This window comes from Pseudonaja textilis, chromosome 1 (assembly GCF_049901715.1).
Source record: "Pseudonaja textilis isolate UNSWEBS1 chromosome 1, rPseTex1.2, whole genome shotgun sequence".
In the NCBI taxonomy this organism is placed as follows: Eukaryota; Metazoa; Chordata; class Lepidosauria; order Squamata; family Elapidae; genus Pseudonaja; species Pseudonaja textilis.
Window position 1 is genome coordinate 255,593,804 of NC_141990.1, and position 12,042 is coordinate 255,605,845.

The 12,042-nt window shown below is 38.8% G+C and overlaps 1 protein-coding gene across 4 annotated transcripts in view; it reads right to left on the reverse strand.

The window, feature by feature from the left end:
• Positions 1-12,042, reverse strand: part of SLC1A2 (solute carrier family 1 member 2) — an 83,921-nt gene that overhangs the window by 7,141 nt on the left and 64,738 nt on the right. For all 4 annotated transcript variants that reach the window (XM_087921377.1, XM_087921378.1, XM_087921379.1 and 1 more), the window contains exons 5-9: positions 11,553-11,715; positions 8,908-9,034; positions 5,633-5,866; positions 1,262-1,456; positions 998-1,132 (exon numbers count right to left, since the gene is read on the reverse strand). In XM_087921377.1, coding sequence (XP_087777503.1) covers positions 998-1,132; positions 1,262-1,456; positions 5,633-5,866; positions 8,908-9,034; positions 11,553-11,715 — 854 coding nt within the window. The remainder of the gene's footprint in view (positions 1-997; positions 1,133-1,261; positions 1,457-5,632; positions 5,867-8,907; positions 9,035-11,552; positions 11,716-12,042) is intronic.

Below are 12,042 nucleotides of genomic sequence, written 5' to 3' on the forward strand. Positions count from 1 at the left end.
ACTGTTTGAAGTTATGAAGACACTGAATGAGGAGATTTAATGGCCAGTCATCTAAATTCCAAGCTGTTGTCGCATTCCTACTGTCACGGGATTGCAATTCAGGTGCTTTGCAACCACTTTGCAATTATGACAGTGAACTTGACAGTCAGCATCAAACTACGTCAATGGAAAAACGATCAGGATACAAATGACAATCACACAATGTCACACCTAATGACCATGTAGTATTTGCCTGCAATTGGAAATGCTGTTGTAAATCGGCACAAGAGTTAGATCCTGATCAGATCAAGGTTGACTCATTCTTCAAGCTTTCTGAAGTTGGTAAAATGAGGATCCAGATTGTTGCGGGCAATATGCTGCCTCTGTAAACTCAAACGGTGCTGTAAAGCAGCATCTCTCCAACCTTTTAAACACCAGGGATCAGTTTCATGGAGAGAAGGGGGTGTGGTTTAACATGCTGCCTGCATCCCCATAGATGTGCCTTCGCTTGTTTGCATGGCCGTTTCTGGCATGTCGCAGCCTGGTGTCAGTCAATGGACTGGGATTGGGGACCCCAGAGGTAAAGCATTATGGAGTAGTATATAATGAAAGTCTAAGTGCTATTGCTATAAGACATTATATTATTATAATAACAATGAGTAGTAGTAATAGTACACAATGTGTACATATTACCTACAGTTGAATGTGAGAAACAATTCATATATATGACATTAATCCCTTTATATTGTAAACATTTGCTTTTTCTTTGAGTGCTGAAAATCAGTTCTGTGAAGTGTTTTGACCTAAGGCACAGTGTATGGCTCTTCCAAAGCCATGCAGGATATTCCATGGTCAGCGAGATCTTGACCATGGATATCTCTATTATCAGACTGAGATCTTAATCACTAGTTTGCAGTGTATCACGAGGAGGTGACTGAAAGGTGGCAGAAGTTAATATCCTATCAGCCGGATGATCAATCCCTATTTTGACATCTATCATAAAAACAGTCTTACTTACAAGAACCAATCTACCGCCACAAGTAAGCTTATATCCTGAGTGGGAAGTCCTACTGCAGTGAGGATAAGAAGCATGGTCACCAGTCCTGCACTAGGTATACTTGCAGCTCCAACACTGGCAAGAGTGGCTGTCAAACTGTAAAATAAAACAGGTCAGCTTATTTTAATTGTGAAAACATGGACTCTGGTTGTTATTCCAAATGTAAATCACTTCACAATATTTAAGGTCGGGATATCATTTTTTTAACCAACCCCAATAGATTACCTGACAGTGACTATCTGTCCGCCATCCAACACAATGCCATTCATCTGTGCTATGAAGATGGCAGCTACTGCTTCATAAAGGGCAGTTCCATCCATATTAATAGTAGCTCCAACAGGTAAGACAAACCTTGTCACACGCTTATCAATGCCCAAATTTTCTTCAAGGCAGCGAAAAGTAACAGGCAATGTACCAGCACTGAAGGACCAAGAAAAATGAATTATTTTACTTTGTTATTTTATTCTGAGCAATATGTAAAAAACAGTAAACAAAATACAAAAAAAATGCATACAACTGAACCAATAAGCAATTAATCTTTTTATCTTCACCAAATGGGAGCACTGTTCTTCATGATCCAACCATCTAAGGAAAGAGCCAACTATTAATTATCTTTCTGAAGACTTGCAGGGTTGGAGCCAATGATATGTCAGCAAGGAGACATTATTCCAAAGGGCACCAGAGAAGGCATGCTTCCTGGATTCCACAAGATAACTGATGAAGTGTGACATATTTGAGGACTGCTCATAACTATCTGTATTATTGTATTCTGTCATCTTTGGATTAAGGGCTGTCCCATGTAGAGTATAGTGCAATAATTCAACCAAGAGGTGACCAAGGGGAGTAGGACTGAAAGGACAATATAAGAATATAATATAGTAACAGTCACAAGTTGGCATCCAAGATTAAGTTATTCAAAAGCCCAATGGCCACAACTGCTATCTGTTCAACAAGGAGGACCCCCGAATTGCACACTGAATCTAAGCGGAACAGTGATTCATCCAGAATCAATAATGAAGCATCTCAGGTTCCAGGTCCATGGGCTCAAAACTTGATCTTGGTATGACTGAGCAGAAGCTTGTTCTTCTTCATCTGGACCCCATAGCTTCTAGATACTAGGACAGAACCTTGATAGTTTTACTTGGTTGGCCATGGGTCAATATACAACTGATATATACAATTGAGAATCAGCAGCATACTGATGATACTGCACCAAATGTATCTTCATGTACAGTAATTTTTAAAAAAATTAATTCTCATTCCATGGTATTATCTGACAATGCATTATCAGCCAGGGCTCTCCCAATGCACAAGTGAACTCTTTTCATCTACTCTAGAAACTTACACATTTTGGGTGAAGCTTTTCAATAATGGGACAAACGTTGGCTATTAAGGTTTCATAATTCAAGGTGGAATTATTCCCACAACTTGACTGGTTCCCAGGGTATTCAAACAATTCAGCCTCAGGTACCAGCAATGAATATTCTTTCTCTAAGTATAGAGTTCAACTGAGCAAAACATAAACAGATCTGGCTAGATGATTATGTATTATCCTTAAAATGTGGCTATTATTAAACAAACAGGTTCCTCACTTCTTAATGATTAAATGAAAATGTCCATATGTCCATAATATCCATCCAAAAATGTTCAGGTCCAATTCTGCTTAGCTTTTTTATGAACAGTTAACCTCAGCTAAGATAGAGACTTGCAAAACTTTTGAAGTTTTGTTGATACAAGTGAAGTTCCTCTCTTTGTAATATAGAGGCAACTATGTCTTCCAGAAAGCTTGGTGTGTTTTTCCCAGCTTGTCTGTGCATATATGTGCATGTACCTGGAGCCCTAGTGAAGTGGATATGAAGACATACACATGTTATGAAAGCGAACTTCAGAAAGTTCCTTTGGGACATTGGGTGCTTCAACATTTCAAAGAGAGGCACTTCACTCATGCCAAAATCTTTTGTGAAGCACTTGTGAAGCAATCCTTCAAATGCCTCCACATTCCAGTTTAAGTTGTAATTTTGTAATAAGCAAAAATGCCAATCAAGGGGCGGGGTTGATAGCAGCTACATCCAGTATTTAGTGTTCAGTTTATTTGGCAGCATTTCAACATGGACAAATCATAATGGATTTTGGTATCCAGGTTTTCCTCCAGTTACCCATATATTCTTTTTACAGTGGAAACAAAGTAAGAAGTAACATGCTGACAATTAGCTTCACTTAATGTTAATGGAGACTCTCAGGCATCCAGGTCATGGTTGTCCAAAGGTGCTTTTTTTTTTTTTCAGGAAGCAACTGGACTTTCTGGTTTTTCTTTGAAGACTTTTCGCTTCTCATTCAGAGCTGAGGAAGCTTCTTGGATGAGAAGTGAAACATCTTCAAAGAAAAACCAGAAAGTCTAGTTACCTCTTGAAAAAAAAGCATCTTCGGGACAATTAGCTTCACTTCTAAAACGAGAACAGTTATAAACAGATTCGTCAATCTAATATTTATCCCATAGGCATTCCTTCCTCCATGTTGTGTATCTCTTCTGATTATATTGGAAAGGGAAAAATACACAGTGCACATTATGGAGATTCAAATAACTCGTAAACTTGCTCACAACCAAGGAATGTTTACCCCCCACTGCCTAAAAGAAATACTTTGCTTTGATAATAACAGTATTTTCCAATGATGTAGCTAAAGAAGATAGAAAAACATCTTATTACTCACACTCAATTGGACAAATGTTTACATATTTAGGACAACAGATGAACCAAAACATAGTTCTGATTCAATATTCATAGCTTTTAAATTGGTTCATGAAGTTTACTTATTTTAAAAATTAGGGAAAGTCTACATAGATGCATGTTTGTTATACATAAAAGAACTTGAAAATAACATAAATGTGTTTTCATTATATTTTGAAGAAATATTCACTTAACTGTCCACCTTCTGAAAAAAATTTTCCAGTCTGATGAACCAAGCCTGGCAGATTTGCAGAAATGAAGAACTCAGAGAAATCAAATCTGCCTGGCAGATTTGAAGAAATGAAGAACTCAGAGAAATCAAAACAGTCATATTTCCTATCTCTAATTGTAGCTACCTAAGTAATTATACATGAGACAGAATAGAAAATAGGGCTTAGTGTAAGGCAGGGGTGTCAAACTCAAGGCCTATGGACTGGATCCAGCCCACGGGGTATTTAAATCTGGCCCACATAGCTGGCCTAGAAATATCAAAGGACCGACCTGCGGTGCCTGTATCAAACAAAACAGGCCATGCAAGGCCTCTGCATGGCCTGTTTTTGTCTGGAAGAGTGCTGCTGGAGGCCAGCGTGGATGAAGATGGGCTGCATAGGGGCCTCATGGGGCCTCCAGGAGGCCCATTTTCGGCCAGGAGAACACTGCATGAGGCCAGGGAGGCTGAAAACGAGGCACGAGGGGACACATTCAGACTCCTTCCCCCTGCCAGCCCACGGAGGAGAACTACAATGCTGATCCAGCCTTCAAATAAATCCAGTTGGACACCCCTGATGTAAGGGAAAACAGAGAATACAGAATAGAGTTGAAAGGGACATTAGAGGTCTTCTAATCCAATACCCTGGTCAAGCAGAACATATACCATTCCAGACAAATGGCCATCCAATCTCTTCTTAAAAAGCTCCAGCAATGGAGCACTTATAACTTCTGAAGCAAGCCGTTCTTGTTTTCACTGACAGGGAATTTCTTCTTATTTCTAGGTTGGATCTTTGTTTGATAATTCCATCTGTTACTTCTTATCCTGCTCTCAAGTGCTTTGGAGAATAGATCAGACCCCTCTTCTCTGTGACAGTTACTCAAATATTGGAAGGCAACTATTACGTCACCCCCAGTCCTTGTCTTCATTAGATTAGCCATACCCAGTTAGAACAGAGTAGAACAGACTAGAATTAGAATTAGAATAGAATAGGCTACAATTAGTCACAAAGGACAGAAATATTGCACCAAGAACAAAGATAGGGGCCAAGTATTATTTTCTGGAGCCAGTACAAACTAGTAGCTGCTATCTATATACCCACTGTAGAGACAGTATAATGAGTCATTAAATAGTTTGTTTTATTTCTGCATTTCTAATTTTGTCCCCATATACCACTTTCTAGGCATGCTGCAAGTTAATACAACGCTCAGGCCAAAGGAGAGACTTGCAAAGATGATTGGCTCTTTTATGTTCTTGAACTGATACAAATAGGTATGTTCTGCACTACTTTGATGTTGTTGACCCTGTTGTCATTATTCTGCACATTTGTTTGTTTGTTTGTTTGCACAGTTTTTGTATGAACTCTGAACACTTAAAAATAAAACATAACAATGTAAAAGTCCAGCCACCATCAACTCAAAAGAAGAGTTTTCAGAGCAATCTAGATCAAAGTACAACAGGTCCAACACTTTTTACACTAACAAAGCTTTCTGATAGCCTTGGTCTGCAATTGTGCAGTTGGCAAAAAATAGCCTTGGAAAAAAATGATTCAGGACACAATTCTTTATCATGATATTGAATTTCCCACCCATTTTGGTTAAAAGGTAGTCCCATGAAAGGAGAGATACATCTCTAGCAAACATTATCATTTCTATTAAATACCTTGAAGCTGTGCCTAAAGCAGTAATCCATGCTTGAAAGATCCCAGCAAAAAATGAGAAGGGATTTTTTCTAGTAATTACAAAATACAACAGAGGCAAAAAAATCCCTCCATGGATGAGAAGACCTACAATCACGGTTACCATGTACATGCCAAGCTGTCGAGCAACTACTTCCAAATCCTTAATTGCAATTATTTTTCCACAAATGAGGCAGGCAATGCCCAATGGAGAATACCTAGAAGAAATAAATAAAAAACGTGGAAAAGAATTACAGGTATCAAGCTGGTAATAATCAAAATGCACTAAAAGCAGAACCCAGGAAATTTTCCCTCTTACAATTAGAATTTTATTTCACTTTCAGAAATCTTGAACTTACACATTCTATTTCAATGTTGTTTAGAAATTTGCTAAGGGTAAAGTCTAATAATACAATTTTGCCTAGTATAATGCTGCTAATGAGAAAATTACACTCAAAATTTTCAATCTACTTATGCGTTTATACATTCTTTTTGCTATTGTTGGCTTGCTCCTTGCCCACTTGCATTCTTCTACTACCGTGTTTCTCCAACAATACGCCCCCCCCATAGGGAGTCCCAGCATGTTTTCTAGGCATAAGGTGAAATTAAGCCCTTCCCCCCAAATTTAGGCCTATTTTAAAACATGTGAAATGGGGGGAGGGGGGAACTTGCCATTAGGAGCGCTTCACAGGCAGCCACACGTCACCACCAGCTGCTCCTAATGGCCGATCATGGCGGAGCGTGGAGAGCTCCCTACCACCGCCAAGTGCCTGTGCTGTAGACCCAGGTATGGTGCTGGTTGCAGGCCGGGTCAGCGGGCAGGCGGTGGTGGCATGGATATCAGTCTCAGAAGGGCACTTCACATCGTGAGACCTTTGGCACCCGCCACTGCTGCTTACTCTGCCGTTGCTTCCCTTTCTGCCTGTGCCACTGCTGCATTTGGAGTGCTGCGCATTTCTCCACCAGCAGTGTTTCAGCTGCTTCTCGGACGGGGAAACCACCTCTGTAGCTTCCACAGTTCCCACCAGCACTGGTGCCTCTCTCGCCAGCGCCATCTTCAACAACAGCGCCAGTGCAGGCGGAAACCATGGAAGCTACGGAGGCAACTACCCCATCCAAGAAGCAGCTGAAATGCTGCCAGTGGAGGAATGTGCAGCACTCCAAATGTGGCAGCAGCACAGGCAGAAGGGAAAGCAACGGTGGCGGAGGATGCAGCAGCAGCGGGCGCTAAAGGTCTCACGATGTAAAGTGCCATGCCGAAGCTGACATCCACGCTGCCACTGCCCACCTGCCTGCTGACCTGGCCTGCAACCAGCACCATACCTGGGTCTGCAGCAAAGGCTCTTGGCAGGGATAGGGAGCCCTCTGCGCTCCGCCATGATCCGCCATTAGGAGCGGCTGGTGGTGAGGCCTGCCCACGGGGCACTCTAGGCGAGGGTGTATGGGGGGAGAAATTAATTCACCCCCGAAAAGACAGCCTAGCCATTTTTTCGGGGCTCAAAAAAAAAAGAAGACCTGGCCTTATTTTATGAGAAACACGGTAGTATTAGTAGGGGAATATTCAATCAGATCTTTATAACTAATAATGGAAGAATAGCCATGATAGTTTTTGATGGCAATAAAACAGTGTGTCATTTAAAGACTAATGCTTTTATTACAACTTAAGCTAGTCTTCTGGAAACTGGAATTTCACAAATAACCTTACACGTCACATCCTCACTATTTTACCATGAACTAACCTGATCCTTCAATGAAGAATCCTAGTAACCTATAAGCTTCCCAACCATGTTGTCTGAAGCACTGTTACCCAAGATGCCAGATAGTTTCCTTCCTGAAATATCCACTGAGGATAATCCTTACAATCTGGTTTCAAAGAATCTTTACTGAATGTTCAGCGTTGTTTTATGTTTTTATGGTATTTATGAGAGTTTCACAAATCACTGAAGCTGTTGGTAAGTATGGACCATTTCGTCAAAGAATGGTCATAAATAACTGGACAGAAAGTATATTTTAGATGTGAAAACAAATAACTTTATCTCCATACAATAAATGTTTTGCCTATATAAACGAACAAGATTCATGAGTAAAATCCCTATAACTGTGACACTAGAAGATACAGAATCACTGTTAGGAGCTTAGAATGGATCCTAAACAGTATGTGAGAATAACTGTGATGCAAAGATCCAGTTTTGATACAGGAAATTACTGGAGCATCACACAGTAAATTAAATGTTACATTTTGCTAGATCATGACATGAATCAACTGCTATGGACCATTTCTACAACTCTGCAAAGATGAAGAAGGGCCTCTAAAGAAATCAGAACTGAAAAACAACAATCACAGATATTCTGTACAATTCAGAGTTTCAAAAGCCTGCCATAAGCAGACACTCATATGTTATCCAACTCAGTTCAAATGCAAACAAATGTAATAAAACCTAGCTACAAAATCCTTGAATCTACTCCTTTGTTCTGAGGAGGAAGAGGCGGTGCTACAACACAGCAGCTACCAAATGTGGGTTTTCCATGCTCATCAGTAAGAGGTACAGAATATGATTTCCTGAATTCTTCTTTGAACTGGAACCAAGTCAAATTGGATAGATTTTAAATGAAAAGTAGATGGATCCCCCCCCCCCGCCCTATTTTTAAACCCAAGCTCACAGCTGCTAATCATCTTCAAGAATGAAGCGAGGAAGAATGAAACAATAGTCTACTGGGATTCTGAAAGATGTTGTATAGTGTGGCACGATGTAGTAAATAGAAATATTCTCTATAGCCCATGTTCACCTTTGAATGAACCCAATCCACTCTCACAAGACTTCTGTCTGCTTTCTTATTGCAAAAAGAAATCATACTTTCTCTCTGTGTTGCTCTCTAAGTGCTCTGTACTATGAAAGAGAAACAAAATTGGAAAGCAGAAACAAAAAAAACAAAAAAAGACTGTAGTTTCAATCCAATATAATAAAATACATCAATGCAAATATTTTGGCAGGCTTACAGTATCTGGGTTTCCATGACCTTCACAATCAAAGGCAACATGATTTCACCATTATTAGCTAGAAAGCACGAATGGAAGATGTTATCATCATCATATCCTGCTTGTGAAATTCCTGGATATATTTGTAGTCCAGACTTCTGGATTATATATACTTTTGGCTTGACCCAACAAAGTTCTCTGTATTATTACTGATAAAATTCAAAATGATTTCCAAAGTAGAACAGGCTTTGGAGTATCTAGTAGATGATGACTTTGACTTACCACATGATCATAATTACTAATTTCATGACAATCTCATTCAAGATATTGAAAAAATCCACCATCATCTTGGCTTGTTCTCCCATCTTGCCCATTGCGATACCAAAAGCAATGAAAAACCCAATGAGGCCTGTTGAAAGAATACTACCATCAGACTCTTTTATGAAACTTTTCTTAAAATTGTGAAATTTTCTGAAGGGGAATTCTTCTACCTCAATTTATCATTACGAAAAAATTGTGATTTTGTAGAGGATGGGGCACAATTAAAAAGGAGAATTGGGGACAAAACCAAGATAGTGATAGCTCAAACAAGTAAGATTTATTTTGATTTTGCATTATCATTGTAATTCTTCTTCCCCTAAATACCTAGGCTTTCTTGAACATTCCCTGACCCACATGAGAGACTTCCTTGGGTCATAGAGGAGAGCCTTTATTGCATGGAAGCTCATATGGGTTCCAATAACTGTTATTATTCCCATGGCTTAATTTTAGGTTGTTTTTTTTAATGAAACTTCATACTGCAGAATTTTGTAGACTTTGTTATTTTTCATCTGGATTATTCCTATGTATATTCCAGCACAATAATTTTGTCTTTTTTTCCTTAGACATATATTAATAAGATTTGTTATTGTTAATGATCTGTTTAAAAATACATTCATTGACTATCCTTAGATAAATCTGATACATTGTGTGTGTGTGTGTGTGTGTGTTTTCTTGGCAAGGTTTTTCAGAAGTGGTTTGCCAATCAATGCCTCCTTCATAGTGCTGATAGAAAGTTATTGGCCCAAGGTAAACCCAACTGGCTTCAGGCTGGATTAGAAATCACAGTCGCCTTATTCATAGCTTCATGACTTAATCCAGGGGTGTCAAACTCACATCGTCACGTGATGTATTGGGACTTTTTCCCCCTTCATTAAACTGGGCATGGGTGTGGCCAGTGCATGACACATCTCACCCACGGACCAGGAATTTGACACCTCTAGTTTAATCACTCCTGTAGAATAAAATATATAGCATATAATTAAATAAACAGTGTGCACTCGGTGGCATCCTGTACTTCAGACCTTGGTTATGGGAGGTTTGGGTGATGTAGGATTTGAGATACTATTTTGAAGAAAGTCAGCTCTAATTGGCCAAACATTTACAGATGGTGGAGTTGAGAGAGTATCTTTGCTCTGTGGCTCTTAGTCAAGGATCCGTTTAGTTTCTCAACTTATTAACATCCTTGTGAATCTGATGCAGGAGCTCATAAGCATTTGGAGCTGAGCTACAAGATACTGACTCTGAAACTAATTATTTTCCAATGATATCAAGGTGTTTACAAAATTCTTAAACAACACAAAAACTAAGAATGGAACTGATGAGTCCTCCCACTGCTCTCCCTGCATTCGTAAATATACTCCAAAAATGTGATATTTCTAGAGCAGATTTGGAAATACAGAGAGTTGCAAAGACATTCTATTTCAGGTTTAAGTTCCTTGCTTAATCTTCATTCTGATGTAACTGAATTGAGTCTTGGTTTCAGAGATTTGCAGAATTATTAGCAGAAAATAATTGTCTAAGAAAGAACATTCTTGGCCTCTGGTAAGATATTAGGGAGATCAAAGCTTGAAAATAAGTCTAATCTATTAAAATGTGCTTGAGAATAAGTGAAATCCTTTAAGTGGAAGCTAGCTAATATTTTGTCCAGTGGGATAAAGTTCCATTTCTGATGTCAGCAACTAAATATTCAATCAGTAGCCTCAATCGTCTTAAAAACATCAGCTTTGTCTCTTAGATGCTAGTTAGAAAAACGTGATTAGAGCCCAAAGGTAACATTTAGCCTATTCAGATTCCCTTGGCAGGATTTCACAATACCTGGCCTTTAATAGATACATTAGAATATACATGTTACACTTCTAAAAAAACATATTAAGTATAGTTTGGATTCAAATGCCTTCTCGTTAATGGATTTGTGTGATTTACCCAGTTCAGAAGGACATTCTATAACCCTTTCCTTTAATAGCACAGCTGATAACGGTCTGCTATTATTCAACACTGTTACTTCTCAGCAGCAATTCCATTTTTGTCTGCAGATGTGCCTGAAACTAGTTACAAAAATGGCATCACAACTGATATTCTGATATAAAAATAACATTAAAACCCAACTTTTGTTTAACTGTGCGCTTATGCATGCAAAACTAACTTACAGAAATGAATAGGTCTTTCTCTCTATACCAGGAGTGTCAAACTGGCACACCCTTGGGCCGGTTGGATCACGCACAGACCACGCCCACCCCAGCTCCATGAATGGGGAAAACGCCAGGAAACATCACATGATAGCAATGTGATGCCGCGAGTTTGACATCTGTGCTCTATAATCTCCACAGGTAACTAGTGTGAAGTACCTGTAACTGCAACTGTTCATATGCAATTGGGCATTTGTCAAAAATTAAGTGAAACCAATGTGTTTCCTTCTGTAAATATACACCTGAAGGAAGTTTCAAATTTAACCTAAACTGCCTAGATTCAAATTGGCATAAGGTAACTACATTGGAATAGATTAAGAATCTATTAGGTTTATAAACAAATAATTTTGGGGTTTTTTTTGAATGACAGAACATGCCTATGAAATAAATTTAATAGGTGACTGAAGAGAAAGAGAATACCTAAGACATTCATTCCATCCTTAAACTCAAGACCCTTCTTAACAATTAATTGAGGCTCTGGAGTAACTTCTGTTTCATTCACGATGGTGAAGATAGAATCTGTAACATTAGATGGCTCTTCCATTTCTTGTGGCATGAGGACCTTTTTGGTAACTGTTTGAATCTGAAAGAATAAAATGCAGAATGAAAATGCAACTGGGAAAATTGCCTTTTAGGTACTGTTTTTCAAACTTCATACTAGGGCTTAGTCTTAAAATTCATGGATCTAGCATTGCAAAACACCAATAACTATCTGTTCCACTTGCATTTTTTAAAAGACATATGAGATCTAGAAAATTAAATGAAATAAAGATATATATGATTTCTGCAGATATTGGAGATATTTCTTCAAATTTGGAGATGCTTCTTTAGAACAAAATAATAGTCATTCCCAAATCAGGTTGGAATTATGTGGTAGCAAATCCGAGTAAAAGCCACTTCCATATTTGTT